Source organism: Microtus oregoni, unplaced genomic scaffold, assembly GCF_018167655.1.
Source record: "Microtus oregoni isolate MIOR12 unplaced genomic scaffold, Mior012 000012F_ref0000307, whole genome shotgun sequence".
In the NCBI taxonomy this organism is placed as follows: Eukaryota; Metazoa; Chordata; class Mammalia; order Rodentia; family Cricetidae; genus Microtus; species Microtus oregoni.
Window position 1 is genome coordinate 23,871,044 of NW_024543071.1, and position 15,770 is coordinate 23,886,813.

The 15,770-nt window shown below is 41.3% G+C and overlaps 2 protein-coding genes across 4 annotated transcripts in view; one reads left to right on the forward strand and one right to left on the reverse strand.

The window, feature by feature from the left end:
- The window catches only part of Cpeb3 (cytoplasmic polyadenylation element binding protein 3), a 185,740-nt gene that overhangs the window by 904 nt on the left and 169,066 nt on the right, over positions 1 to 15,770 (forward strand). The gene's annotated exons all lie outside the window — the stretch shown is intronic.
- Positions 2,327 to 15,770, reverse strand: part of LOC121453960 (60S ribosomal protein L31-like) — a 30,060-nt gene continuing 16,616 nt past the window's right edge. The window contains exon 2 of the mRNA XM_041661049.1: positions 2,327 to 2,770. Within this exon, the coding sequence (XP_041516983.1) occupies positions 2,381 to 2,770 (390 nt within the window). The 3' untranslated portion in view covers positions 2,327 to 2,380. The remainder of the gene's footprint in view (positions 2,771 to 15,770) is intronic.

Consider the following 15,770-nt stretch of genomic DNA (forward strand, 5'->3'; position numbering starts at 1 on the left):
AGGATGTTTGTTTCTTTCTGCAGCTGGTCACCGTTAACCATTTCTAGTCTCCTTGACACTTCTAAGCAGGTGGATCCGGGATGAGGGATCAGAAAGGGAGAAGTCACAAATCATTCCTCTGTCTTCTCTGACGCCGAAGGGATAGCTTTGAGGGAGGAAAGAGCAGTTGTTGACTTAAACAAATGCGTAGTTTGGACGACCTGTGGCGTTATTTTGTGCTGTGATTGGCGGCGGCACGGTTGGTAGTTTTCCATTGGTTATGCTTACATTTTGATACAAATTTTTGTTGTATCTTTAAGTGAATATGTGGAATTTTTGAACCTGGAATCAGGCCTGTAAATCCCAGACTTGGGAAACTGAGACAGAAGGATTACCTGGAGTTCTAAATTTCCTGGTCTGTATAGTGAATTCCAGAGAAGCCAGGATTGTTTTTAAAAAATAAGCAAGTTTCCAGCAATCCTATAATCCCAGCACTAGAGAGGTGGAGGCAGGAGGATCCTGAGTTTAATGATGCCCTCTACTACCTTTGAGTTCGTCTGTCTCAAAAGAACAAACAAAAAACTGTGTACGAATGCCTGGCAGGCAGATCTGGGAGGCTCTTCACAAGTTCAAAATCAGCCTGGATTACAGAGCAAGCGAGAGAGAGAGAGAGAGAGAGAGAGAGAGAGAGAGAGAGAGAGAGAGAGAGAGAGAGAGAAAATAACCATCACACACACCATTGTTGGCTTTAGTTTTTCATTGGCAGGGACTGTCTATATATCTGCAGCACAAGGATGACTCAACTTCCAGACTCTCCCGTCTAGGCCTCCCTAGTATTGGAATTACAGTCTTGGCCCACCACACCCAAACCCAATGAGTTTTCAAAATTCTTGTTTAATGTAGAATTTTACAATCAGCTCTTATCTATTTAAATCTAGTTTTGCTCTCTAAATAGATTTGTACCACTGTTTACCTGGCTGGGATAAATGAATAAATAAAATAAAACACAGAAGTTTATTTGGCCTCCAATTTCCGAAATATGCATTTTTATTTTTATTTAGTTATTTTGGGACGTGGTCTCACCGTGCAGCCCTGGCTGGCTTCGAATTCATCACGTAGACTAAACTGGCCTTGAACTCACAGAAATTTGCCTGCCTCTCTCTCCTGGGATTAAAGGCTGTACCAGCACACAAGGCTATTTTTATTAATTTTTTGTGTAGGTACGTGTGTGTGCAGAGGACTGAGGTCAACCTTGGGTGGCTTCCTCTATTCTTCACCTTATTAGTTCTGAGACCAGTCTCTCAATGAACCCAGAATTTGTTGGTTACCGAAACTAGCTGGCCAGTGAGCTCCAGGATCTACCTAGCCTTGTGTGTCATTATGTTTGTATCCTGTCACATCCCCCCCCTTTCCTGTCAGGATTGCAGATTCCACAGGCACACCTGGCTTTTATGTGGGCAGCAGGGTCTAAACTCAGGCTTTTACACATGGAAAATGAGTACTTTACATATAGAGCCCCTAGAAACATGGCTTTATGAAATATTTTAGGATATTATAATTAATATCCCTTCTCACAGAAAGAAAAATAGGCCTGCCCTTGAAAGGAAAATGAGTAGTTTAATCAGGGCATCTAATATTTAACGTTATTTCTTGCTTCATGTACTATGCCAGCCTACCTCTATTGTGTGCTTCTCTTTTAAGCCATGTTGGATGTAGATTAAAACAAGCTGAGCGGTGGTGGCACACGCCTTCAATCCCAGCACGTGGGAGGCAGAGGCAGGAGGATCTCTCTGAGTTTGAGGCCAGTTTGTCTCCAGGACAGCTAGGGTTGTTACAGAGGAACCCTGTCTTGAACCGCCCCCCCCCCACACATGCCCAAATCATAGACTAACACAAAATTCATTTAGCTCTATGATTTATACTAAAGAGAATTCCCATTTCTTGTTAGGATTTGTTGTTGTTATTTTGTCTGTTTGATTGAGGGTCTTATAGACCAGAGTCTGGCCTTGAACATAAGCTAAGGGTAATATTGATCCTGATTTTCCCACATCTCCCAAAAGTTAGGTCACGAGCTACCATGACCAGTTTTTCTCTTGTTGGTTTGTTTCCTTCTTCTTTTTTAATTAAAAGAATTGATTTATTTTTCATGTGTGCAAGCATTTTGCCTACATGTATATTTGTACACTACATGCACACAGTACCCACAGAAGCCAGAAAAGGGCATCAAATCTCCTGTGCTGGGGTCACAGATAGTTGTAAGCTACCATGTGTGTAGCACAAATTCTAATTGGTCTTAATAATAAAAACCTGGAGTCAGATATAAGGGTTAATGCTGAGAGCATGGGACTTTTTTTTTTTTTTTTTTTTGGCTGTTCTCCAACTTTATTTGAGATTCAGTAGGTTAGTTCTCATCCACATTGACTGTCTGTAGATTTTTGAATGTGGTAACAGGCACGTAAGTTACCAATGTGTAGAGTTTGTTTGGTGAGTCCTCATCCTCATTACGTTTTCTGGACAAACGTACCCGGATACGATATGGAACATTCCTTATTCCTTTGGTCCAGACGGCTTTATTGAGCCTGGTATCAGTCCGCACATCTGGAGTCCCCATCTCCTTCATGGCAAATTTCCGGATTTCTTTAAGTGCCCTAGGAGCACGCTTCTTAAAGCCCACGCCATGGATGCGCTTGTGAATGTTGATGGTGTATTCTCGGGTCACCACCTCGTTGATGGCAGAACGGCCCTTCTTCTCGCCACCCTTCTTTGCGGGAGCCATTCTGCCGGGCCCAAGCTGGAAAGCGAGCATGGGACTTTTAATCCCAGGGTCATAGGTTTAAACCCCACATTGAGCACCAGACGTAGCATAAATTCTAATTGGTCTTTATAATAAAAATCCCAGAGTCAGATATAAGGGTAAATGTTGAAAGATCAGAGAAGCAGAGCAGCCAGCCACTAGCTCTTACCACTACCTCAGCCTGAAAGGGCGATCCTGTCTCCAAGAATCCTCAGACTGCATCTGTCTGTACAAATCCCAGACTGCATGTGCTGAGCTCCTGTCTCCTGCTTTATAATCCTCTCTCTGCTCAGCCATATCCCTTCCGTCTCCACCTCCCTAGTGCTGGGATTAAAGATGTGTGCCGCCACTGCCTGGCCTCTATGGCTAACCAGTGGCTAGCTCCACACTTGGATCTTCAGGCAGGCTGTATTTGTTCAATCACAAACAAAATATCACCACACATGTGGGTGATGGGAATCAAGCCTGGGTCTTTTAGATGAGCAGCTAGCTGTTCTAAACAGCTGAGCCATCTCTCCAGCTTCTGTTGGTTTGCCACCGCCCCCCTTTTAAGATAAGATCTTGCTGTATAGCCCTGGTTGGCATGTAACTCACTAGGTAGGACAGGTATGTTTCCATCTTGTTGAAACCCTCTTGCCTCCTTACTTACTATTGGAATTGTAGGTGTGGTTTACCTTTCTTTCTTTCTTTCTTTCTTTCTCTTTCTTTCTTTCTTTCTTTCTTTTTTTTTCTTCGAGACAGGGTTTCTCTGTGGCTTTGGAGCCTGTCCTGGAACTAGCTCTTGTAGACCAGGCTGGTCTCGAACTCACAGAGATCCGCCTGCCTCTGCCTCCCAAGTGCTGGGATTAATCTTTTCTTTCTTTTTTTTTTTAAAGATTGTCTTTTACTCTGTAATTTGGTCTGACTACGTAGCCCACAATGTCCTTTGACTGGTGGCTATCCTCTTGCCACAGACTTCCAAATACTAAGATCTTCAGGGGTGATCCATCTTATCCTACTTTAGAATTTGAATTTTACCCTAAACTGGAAATATGATATAGTTATAGTGATAAATCCCATTTACATTAGCCTTACTATTTCAAAACTGGATTTTATATTTATAAATATAGTTATTAATTAAATTTAAACATTTATTTTACATCCTGACCAAAGTTTCCCCTCCATCCTCCCCTCCCATTCCCTCCCCCCTTACATTTATATTTTTATGAAAAGTCAATTTCCTGTATGTTTAAAAAACCCTTACTAGTAGAGGACAAATTCTGTTTTGGGGATTGTAGGTATACACCAATAATAAGGTATTTGTTTAACATGCCCAAGGCCCAGGAATTTGCTCCTTAGCAACATTAAGAGAAAGAGAGAAAAGAAATGATACCCACTGTGAGAGACAGGAGCTCAGTAGATAATAGGGCATGCACTAAGCTTGTTGAATCCTCTGAACCCACACGGGAGAAGGAGAGAACCGATGTCTGCAGATTCTTCTCTGACTTCCACACTTGAGCTGTGGAAGACATGCAGCTCCTCTCTCCAATTAATAAATGTGTCTAGGTTCTCTACATACTGAATTTCAGTATTATCTGTCAACTTTGTTTTCTATGGCCCTCAGTTTTCTCAGTATAACTCAAGATATTTGGAACTACAATTTACTCTTTGATTTTGAAGAAAAAAGGTCGTATTTTGTTAGAAACTTGAGCTAGGCATAGTAGCACACTCCTGTAATCTTAGCACTAGGGAGGCAGAAACAGGAGAATTATCATGAATTCAAAGTCGTCTTGGCTCCATAATGAGAGCAAGAGTAATCCATCAGGCCTGTACTGTAAGATACTGTCTCAGAAACCTGCAGAGCGAAGCTGGTAGAATGCTCTCCTGGCACGAACTAAGCCATACGTTTGATCCTTAGCATCACTTAAAAACAGATAATGCATGCTTGTCTTCCCAGTGCTCCTCTCAGCAGATAGTCAGGAGGGTCAGAAGTTCAGGGTCATCCTCAGTCACTTAGGGAAGTTCAAGGTCTTGGTGGTGTGAGAACCTGTCTCCAAAAAATAGTTAGAAACTTGTCTAAGCACACATTGACCCTGACTACCTGTGTTGGATGCCTGGGACCAACATAGTGAACAGAAAGTTCTCTTTAACATTGTCCTCTGACCACCACAAACACTGTCAAATGTATGCTGGCCTACCATCAGAAACAATGTACATGTATTTCATACATAGCTAAATTTGTGGTGGGTGGTTGTCAGTCAAAGGAGTAACTGGAATGACTGTAGACATTTTTTTTTTGCCCTGTTGCTATAGTTTTATTAGAAATTAATTTACTAAAAATATAAAAAGATTTTCCCTGCCTTGGGATAAGAATAAGAATTGACTCTGGGAAGTGGTGGCGCACCCTTTTAATCCCAGCACCAGGGAGGCAGAGACAGATATCTGTGAGTTCCAGGACAACCATGGATACACAGAGAAACCCTGTCTCAAAAAAACAAACTAAACAAATAAACAAACAAAAGACCAAAAAAAAAAAGAAAAGAAAAAAAGAAAGAAAAGAAAAGACAAGAAAAAGAAAGAAATACTTGGTTAGGAACTATTTTAAATATATCCAGGAATTTAAAATAATCTGATTTAATATTCTTCTATCACACTTGTTTTGAACTGTCTGCCAAAAGATATTTTTCAGAGAAACAGTATAACATTTTAAAGTGCCCTCCAAAGAACTGTCAATTAATTGCCAAGTTTGGTGGTAAACTGTGGGTCAAACCCTTATTTCAGTCTATGGAAAGTTCTTTGTTAATTCCTTTAGCAGATGTGCCCAGAGAATTCATAATGTAAATGGGTACTATAATAGCAAACTAAACTGTAATTACCCTTTAGGAGGCCTGAAAATGTTTATGCTTAGCAAATGAAAAGGTACTCACACATGAAATGCCAGACAATGATAATGTGGTAGTGTATAGAAAAGTCACTTGAACAGCATAGAAATACGAAGGAACTCAAGTTTGTAGAAGACCCATGTGGGCTGCCGTAAATATCATGGAATGGGATATGGCTCTACTTTATGTAAACCAAGAGGCCGAGAAGATCTTGAGTCTGGATTTGGTCTCTGTTACATAACTGGGGAATATGTTTGTCTGATGATGTATGAAATAATGAAAAGGCCTTGAATTACTTCAGCAGTGGGAATACACTGAGAAGCAAAGCCGAGTACAGTCTGCCTTTGTGAAGTTTACTGATTGGTGGGAGAATCACAATAAATGTTAATTTGGGATTGTGTCCTTACAAGGAATTATAATTAAGGGTTTGACAGGGAGGCCAGGGCAAGCTTTCCTGAAGAACTGCAGGAAAAGGCTTTGATAAATAAAAGACATTGAAACAAAGGGAGATATCAGAATGACTTTGATCCCAATCTTCAGATGACTGGTAATGAAGAGCTCCATAGGCCAGTGTTAGGTTGCCCTTAGGAGAGATGGACACCGGTGTGGGGTAGGATAGGTCTGATATGAGAAAGAGACTCATTGTGTAGGAAATGGGCTTAGCTTATAGTTCGGGGTTTGTCCTGGAAATTCTCATTAGTGTCCTAACTAGCTGTCCTGAACTGGCTCTCTTTTTATACAGGATCTCCTTATGTGGGATGATCTTGATCCTCTTACTTCAGCCTCCCAACTACAAGCAAGTGCTACCTTGCCTGACTTGCTTCTCCTGAACTGTCTCACTCCTTCCTTCCTTCCTTCCTTCCTTCCTTCCTTCCTTGTTTTGTTTTGTTTTGTTTTGTTTTTGTTTTTTGAGACAGTTTTACTGTGTAGCTCTGGCTGTCCTGGAACTCATTTTGAGCCAGATGTGGTGGCGTATGCCTTCATATCAACACAGAAGAATGGAAGGGATGGAGGGAGGGAGGGAGGGAGGGAGGGAGGGAGGGAGGAAGGAAGGAAGAAAGAAAATGTCTTAGTTAGGGTTATTATTGCTGTGATAAAACACCATGACCAAAGCAACTTAGAGAAGAAAGGGTTTATTTTCTTCACAGTTCCATGTAACAGTTCATCATCAAAAGCAGTGAGGGCAGAAACTCACGCAGGGCAAGAACTGATCAAGAGGCCATGGAGGGTGCTGCTTACTGGGTTGCTCCTCATGGCTTGCTTAGCCTGCTTTCTTACGGACCCAGGACCATCAGCCCAGGGATGGCACCACCCACCATGGGCTGGACTCCTCGTCATCAATCATTATTTTAGAAAATGCCTTACAGCTGGATCTTATGGAGACATTTTCTTAGTTGAGACTCCCTCCTCTCTTATGACTCTAGCTTGTGTCAATTTGACATCAAACTAACCAGTACAGAAAGAAAAGAATTATAGGACAGAATGTTATATTTTCCCTTTTGTAGCTTAACCCCAGAATGTTCATTTTATTTAACTATTATGATTATTTTAGACAGAATTTTACTTTGTAGTCTAGGCTGGCCTAAAACTCACTGTGTAGCCCAGACTGGCCTTGAACTCTCAGTGGTCGGTCCTCTTGCCTCAGCCTCCTTTGTATTTGGATTATAGACTGGAGTGCCAGTTTTATGAAAAAATATATATGGAAAATAATTTTCCTTTTTAAATAGCCATGTGTTTCATAGAGCCACTGAAAATGTGGTCCTGTAGACCCTAGAGTTTTCCCAGACCTTTTCCAGAAAATTTGTGAAGTCAAGGTTATTTTCATAATAGGAAAACATCGTGTGCATTTTCCACTGCGCTAACATTTACACCAATGGCATAAGCAACTGCAGATAAAAATTCCTTGTATATTAGCATTGTTCAAAGCATTGGACCTGCATATATAATGCTTATATATTTACCATAGTGTGCATGCTTTAAACATTAGAACCAGTTTCTTTTAGTCTCTGTATGATGAAATGGGTATGATGCCTTCTCCTGCACCAACAGCATGGTGCCAGGTGCAGTGGCATCCATGTAGTCCACCTTGTCCCAGTGACAAGAGAGACTGAAGGCAACGGTTTGAGGCCAGCCAAAAGTGATGGGCCAGGCCTTGTAAGTCTAGCATTCCGGAGGCTGAAGTAGGGTGACGGCCAGCTCTAGGTCAGCCTGGGCAACATAGCAACACTCCCTTTTAAAAAGTCAATAATAAACACAAATAGCCCAAATTGAAAATGGACAAAAGATGTGAACAGACATTTCTCTAATGCTAGTGAACAAATGAAAATATGTTTATTATTTTTAATTAGCTATTTACCACATGAATCAAAGTGGTTTTTGTTTGTTTTCTTTTGTCCGGAATCCTTAGAACCCTTAGGATGCAGGAGTCTTGTTTGTTGTTCCGAGTTTTGGTCCTGGGTATTGAGTCTAGCATTTGAGCCAGTGAGCTTTCTCCTCAGCACCGAGGCTTCCTTTTACTCCTTCCTCCTGGGAAGTCTGAACTGACTAGTAGCTGTGGTGGCTCCTGGAGTTTACTTTTCAGGTTTGCTCTTTGCCCACGCTCTGTTAATCTTACATGTTCAACAGACATTCAGAGTGGCTCCATTCAGAGAGGCGGTAGATTCTCTGCTGGAAGGGTTAAAGATGCCAGTGAACCTGAGATAGGAGGTGCCACAGAAAAGTAAAGGTAGACTATTAAAGGGAGAAGATTGATTTAGAAGAACACAGACTGCAGCCTCATGCTCCCCAGAATTCAAGCAACTTAGAGATAATTTGCTGAAAACTTAGAAAAACCAAGCAACATTTTGGAAATGTTTTAAAAGTAAGTTTTAAACATTACATGTGGGCTGGCAAAATGGCTCTGGGGGTTAAGGCACTTGCCACCAAGCCTGGCAACCTGAGTTCTCTTCCCAGAACCTGCACTGTGGAAGGAGAGAAGTGAATCCTGCAGGTTGTCTTCTGATCTCCGCATGTGCACCTTGGGGCATACAAATTCATAAATCATTCCTAAAATGTGTGCTCTGGAAACAAAAGTCAGATTTACTAATTAGTTATTTTCAGTCCCAATTTGCTCCTTTCTAGAGTCTGTGTATGGGAGTATTGCCTGCATGTATGTCTGTGCATTGTGTATGTGTGGTGCCTTAAGAGGCCAGCAGAGGACATTGAATCCTGAAGTTACATGTGGTTGTTAGCCGCCAAGTGGGTCCTGGGGACCCAACCTGGGTCTTCTGCAAGAGAGGTAAATGCTCCTAACTGCTGAGACATCCCTCCAGCCCTGAAAGGTTCTTTAACCTTCCAGGTGTATCTATAGAAAAACAAAACACATAGCCAATCTCATGCCAAATGGTGAAAAATTGAATTTTTTCCACAGAGATAAAACAAGGACATGTGCCCTTGGAACTTTTAATCAACAGTGTGCTGGAGGCTCTAGTCAGTAGATGGAAGTTTCTGTCCTGCCTGTTCCTGTAGCCATTCAGTCCCAAATAAACACACAGCGGCTTATTACTAACTAGCTCTTTCAATTTAAATTAACCCATAATTCTTATCAATGTTTAGCCACGTGGTTAGGTACCTTTTCTCAGTAAGGCATTATCATCTTGCTTCCTCTTTGTCTGGCTGGTGGCAGTGTCTCTGCCTTTCCTCTTCCTAGAATTTTCTTAGTCTGGTTGACCCACCTATACTTTCTGCCTGGCTAATGGCCAATCAGCCAATCAGTGTTTTATCAAACCAATGCGGTGACAAGTCTTTACAGTGTATAAGAGCATTTTCCCACAGCACTAGTCAAATCAAGTAAGAAAAGAAACAAAAGGCATCTGTGCTGCTTAGTTTGTGTCAACTTGACACAAAGTCACCTGGGAAGAGCCTCGAGAGGGGGAAAGGCCTGTCTGTGGGCATTTTCTCAATTGCTAACTGATGTGGGAGGGTCCACAGCCCACTGTGGGCAGTGCCACCCCTAACAGGCAGACAGGGGTTGTATAAGAAATCAGCCTGAGCAAGCCATCGAGGGTAAGCCTGTATGCAGCATTCTTCCGTGGTCCTTGCTTCAGTTCCCGTCTCCAGGGATTTTATTTGAATCCATACCTTGACATCCTTGATGATGGATTATAATATGTAAGGTGAAAAAATACTTTTCCTCCCCAAGTTGCTTTCGATCATGGTGTCTATCACAGTGACAGAGGCAAACTAGGAGAGAAGTTTGTCTAGAGTCAGCTGTTGCTGAGACAGACCTCACCATGTTGGTTTTTGGGGAGGATTGTGGAAGAATTTGAAGCTTTGGGCTAGAAGAGGCCATTGAATTCTCAGAACTTAATGAGCTGGTATGGGTGCTGGGAAGGTAGGAATGTTGAGACAGGTGCAGATGATAGGGGCCTGACTTGTGAGGGTTCAGAGCAAAGCAAGCCAGTGAGCAGCAGTCCTCCATAGTTCCTGCGTCTCCTCTTGTTTGAGTTCTTTTCCTGACTTCTTGTAATGAGGACTATGTTTGGGACATGTAAGTAAAACACGCCCTTCTCTCCCCGAGTTGCCTTTGGTCAGTATTTTATCACAGCCACAGTCATGCAGACTAATAAAGCATCCGTTCTGGGAAGAAAGAAGGAAACCTGTTTTATTTTCTGATGAGATGATCTTATGCTTAGAGAATCCCAGGGAGGTGACTCTCTTTTGAGTAAGTCCCACTTTCCGCTGCTCTCTGTGAGGGGAAGCACATGCCGGTGATGTGGGGTGGGTCTTTCTTTCTGGGCACTTCTCTTTTAGCCTTTGTGTTTCAACTATGTATTAAGACATCTTTAGTAGATGGGCGGTGGTGGCGCATTCCTTTAATTCCAGCTCTCAGGAGGCAGAGGCAGGCGGATCTCTGTGAGTTTGAGGCCAGCCTGGTTTACAAGAACTAGTTCCAGAATAGGCTCCAAAGCTACAGAGAAACCTTGTCTCAGAAAAACAAACAAACAAACAAACAAACATCTTTAGTGAGGCCTGGTATGGTGACACTCAGGAAATAGGCAGGTAGATTTCTGTGAGTTCAAGGCTGGCCTGGTCTATATAGTAAGACCCTGTCTCAAAACAAAACACCATGAAGACTTTAATAAAATATGCAAGAAATCACACAAAGCAAATATTAGAACCAAAATGCAATTCAAACAGGGTTATAGGATACAAGATCAATATGGAAGATTTACTGTATTTTCATACATTAGCAGTGACAAATCTAGGAATAAAAGCAAGGAAAAGTAATTTCATTTATTAAAAACATCAAAAGGATCAAAATAGGTCTGAGGATATAGCTCAATTGGTAAAATGCTTGCCTAACATGTACAGTGCCCAAGGTTCATCCCTAGCACCACATGAACGAACTCTGCGTGGTAGTGGATGCTGGTAATCCCAGCACTGGGGATTTGAGGCTAGAAGTTCAAAGTTAGCCTCAGCTACATAGTATGTTGAAGGTTAGTTTGGGCTATATGAGATCCTTTCTCAGAAAAACAACATTGGACTGGCAAGATGGCTCGGTGGGTAGAAGCACTAGCTACACAGGCCTGTGAGTTTAATCCCTGAATCATACGGTGGAGAGAACCAATTCTTCAAAAGTTGCTCTCTGACATTCATATATGCACCTTGGATCCATACTCATACACTTACACACCAAATGTATATACAGTGAAGATGATAAAATAAAAAGAAAGCACAAAAGAGTCAATTTAACAAAAGAAGTAAATACCATCTGAAAACTAAGAAATTAAAGCTACAGTAATTTGAGAGTTCACCAGAAGACAAACTTACTGTCTGTCTGTCTGTCCGTCCATCTAGCCATCCATCCATCTCTACTTATATGTAGATATATTGATATCTGTACAATATTTTAAAGCTAGTAATACTTCCTAAATTGATCTATAATCTTGGGCAATTGCTGTCAAAATTTCGTCATGTAGAAAGTGGCAAATTGATCTTAAAGGTCTCACAAATTTTGTTGATCTAAAAGAGCCAAAGGATTCCTATAAAAGGAGAACCAGGGCTGACAGAGGTCAAGGTGCTTGTTGTTAATCTGACTGTTTTACTTTGATCTTCAGTACCTACTTGGTGGCAGGAGAAATCCAGTTTCTCAGAGTTGTCCTCTGACGTCACACAGATCCTGGCACACGTGTGCCCCAGTTACAACAATGAACAAAGAAATGTACAAAATAAATTAAAAAGGAAGACCCAGGTTAAAGAATTCACATCCTTGACTTAAAAATGCTTTTGTTTCTTTATCGTGGTGCCTGGGATCGAATCCAGGGTGGCATACATGTTAGACAACATCCTATCGCTGAGCTGCATCTCCAGCCTCACACTTAATGGTTTCATTTGTTTAAGACAGAGTTCTGTTGATCATGCTGGCCAGGAACTCTCCTCTCTTTGTTTATTTTCCTTTATCTTGCTTTCCAATTCTATGTAGCCAAGGATAATTTTAAAATTCTGATCTTCTTGCCTCCAACTTGAGTGCTGATACTATAGGCAGGTGCTACCACAGCCAGTTTATTTGGTTATGGGTATTGGAGCCATAGCTTTGTGCAGGCAATGCACTCTGTGAACTGAGCTACATCTCCAGTTCATATTTCCTATTTTATTTATTTAAAAAAACTTACTATATCATATTTACTATGTGGGGGCTAGGTGAGTGGGGTGCAAGTATCATGGCACTTGTATGAAGGTTAGAGGAAAGTTTTATTTTATTGTTTTTATTGAGCTATACATTTTTCTCTGCTCTCCTTCCATCCTCCCCCTCCCCTTCTACTCTCTCCTGTGACCCCCACACTCCCAATTTACTCATGAGATCTTCTTTTTCTCCTTCCTATGTAAATCCATGTATGTCTCTCTTAGGGTCCTCTTCGTTGTCTAGGTTCTCTGGGGTTGTGGCCTATAGGCTGATTTTTCTTTGATTTATGTCTAAAAGCCACTTATGAGTGAGTACATACTACATTTGTCAATCTGGGTCTGGGTCACCTCACTCAATATGATGTTTTCTAGATCCATCCATTTGCCTATAAATTTCAAGATTTTTTTTACTTCTGTGTAGTACTCCATTGTGTAAATGTAGCACATTTTCTTTCCTCATTCTTTGGTTGAGGGGCATTTAGGTTGTTTCCAAATGGCTATTACAGATAATGCTACTATGAATGTAGTTGAACACATGTCCTTGTGGTATGACTGAGCGTCCTTAGTGTATATACCCAAAAGTAGTATTGTTAGGTCTTGAGGTAGATTGTTTCCCAATTTTCTGATCAATTGCCATAATGATTTCCAAAGCAGCTGTACAAGTTTGCACTCCCACCAGCAGTGGAGGAGTGTTCCCTTATACCACATCCTCTCCAGCATAGGTTATCATCAGTGTTTTTGATCTTGATCATTCTGAAAGGTATAAGATGGAATCTCAGAGTTGTTTTGATTTTGCATTTCTCTGATGGCTAAAGATGTTGAGCAATTCTTTAGATGTTTTTCAGCCATTTGAGATTTGAGATAGATTGAGAGGTCTCTGCTTAGATCCATACCCCATTTTTTATTGTATTATTTGTTCTTTTGATGTCCAGTGTCTTGAGTTCTTTGTTTATTTTGGAGATCAGCAGAGGACAACTTTTTAAGAGTTGGTTCTCTCCTTTGGTGATGTGGGTCCTGGCGATTCTGAACTCAGGTTATCAAGCTTGACAGCCATTGCCTCTACCTGCCGAGCCATCTCATTGGTGTTCATTTCCTAATTTTAAAGCTCATTAAAATGCTACGTTAATCAAGATACTGTGGTAGCAGTATAAAGGTAGACATTTAGATTAATTTACTTCTAAATAGGCCAGTAAGTCTAAAATAAGTCCTGACTTTCATGATTGTCAGTTTATTTACAGCAAGGGCACCACTGTAATGTAATAGGGGAATGTATGTATTTCTATCACAGCTGGATAGCTGTATGCAAAGCTCGCACACACCATGAGAGCAAACATTAACTAAAAATTGACCAAAAACCAAAATGTAAGAGCTGAAACTATATAATTCTTAGCAGAAAGCTCGCCCAGGAACTGGGACTAGACCATCTTCTTTTTTTTTTTTTTTTTTTAAATATTTATTTATTATGTATACAATATTCTGTTTGTGTGTGTCTGCAGGCCAGAAGAGGGCACCAAACCTCATTACAGATGGTTGTGAGCCACCATGTGGTTGCTGGGAATTGAACTCAGGACCTTTGGAAGAGCAGGCAATGCTCTTAACCAGTGAGCCATCTCTCCAGCCCTAGACCATCTTCTTACTTTGACAGCAGCACCAGTGACAGAGGAAGAACACATGGGGACTTAATCAGAATTAACAGCTCTCATGCCAGAAAGGAGGTATTTCAGTCAGATATTCTTATGGCTATGAGGAATACCTGAGAAAGTCTAGATGTGGTGATTCATGGCTTTAATCCCAGCACTTGGGATGTAGAGGCAAGAGGATCAAGTATTCAGATATGGATCACCACATCTAGTCTTTGTGGTGTAGCACAATTAGTAAAAACCCAGAGAAAGAAATTGGGGTTCACCCTGAAGGTCAGAAAAACAAAACAGCCAGCTAATGGCTCTTACATCTACCTCAGTCCGAAATGGTGATCCTGCCTCCAGGAATCTCAGAATGAGACTGAGAGCTGTCTCCTTCCGTTTAATAATCCTCTCCAGGGTTGGGATTAAAGGCGTGCACCACTACCACCTGGTTTCTATGGCAAACTAGCATGGCTACTGGGATTAAATGTGTGTGTCACCACAGCCTGGTGTGTAAGGCTAACCAGTGGGGCTGTTTCACTCTCTGAACTTCGGGCAAGCTTTATTTATTAAAATACAAATGAAATATCACTACATTGTGGTGCTTCATTTTTTTAAAGATTCATTTTATTTTGTGTATATGCATGCCTTGCCTGTATGTGTACCACATGTGTACTTAGTGCTCACAGAAGGCATTGGATCCCCTGGAACTGAAATTATAGATGGCCGTGAGCTCCCATGGGCATGATCATAGGTGCTAGGATCAATCCTTGGGTCCTCTGCAAGAGCAACCAGTGCTCTTCACTGCTGAGCCATCTCTGTAACTGCTTTTTTTTTTTTTAAGAATGCTTTGTTAGTTGATACTTTATTGACTGAACATTTCCAATAGTGGTAATGATAACAATACCTTACATACATAGAATGTTTAAGAAACAATGTATATTCTCATAGTTTTATCCTTAGACTTGTAATTGAGGAGACCAGGCTTCTAAAACCCTGAATAGATTTTTAAGGTTAGACACCAGAGTGTAATCTTATCATTTGATCTTCAGTGTGAATAGCTTTGAGAGTGAATAAGAGGGTCATTTAGTATGCCAGTTTAACAGCACAGATAAACTCTACTGGAAAAGTCAGGGTAGAGTTACTCTGTCAGTAACTGACAAAGGGCATCTGTTTCTTTGGGCTCTGCTCCCTGTACCACAGTGTCACATGGAATATAATTTGTTTCTTCCCACTGTCAAAAATCCACTCGGAGCTTACAACTTTAAACATGTACACATCAAAAAATTCCATAAAGCCATATCACTAGGGGTTAGGCCACAGATTAACCCCAGTGCAGTAATTGTAGGTGATTTTAATACTGTACTTTCCCCAATGGACATGTTTCCCAGACAAAACAAACAAAACCCCTGAAACAAAACAAAAAACTGGAAATATCAAATGGCACCATTGACCCAAATACCCTAACAGACTTCTACAGTATATTTCACTCCAGCATTACAGAATACACCTTTGCCGGGAGGTGGTAGCACACGCCTTTAATCCCAGCACTTGGGAGGCAGAGGCAGGTGAATCTCTGTGAGTTCAAGGCCAGCCTAGTCTACAGACTGAGTTCTAGGACAGGTTCCAAAGCTTACAAGAAACCCCGTCTTGAAAAGCCAAAACCAACCAACCAAACAAGCAAACTTCCCCCAAACTCCTCCTTCTCAGTCTTCCAAATAGGTTTCTTTAAATGGATTCGTGGTGTTATTTGAAGCTCTCAAGCTTTTAAGAGGTAGATCCTGCTTGGTGGAAGTAGTTCTCTGGGACAAATGGTCCAGTGAGGATGATTCCTATTTCCAGCTGTGGTCT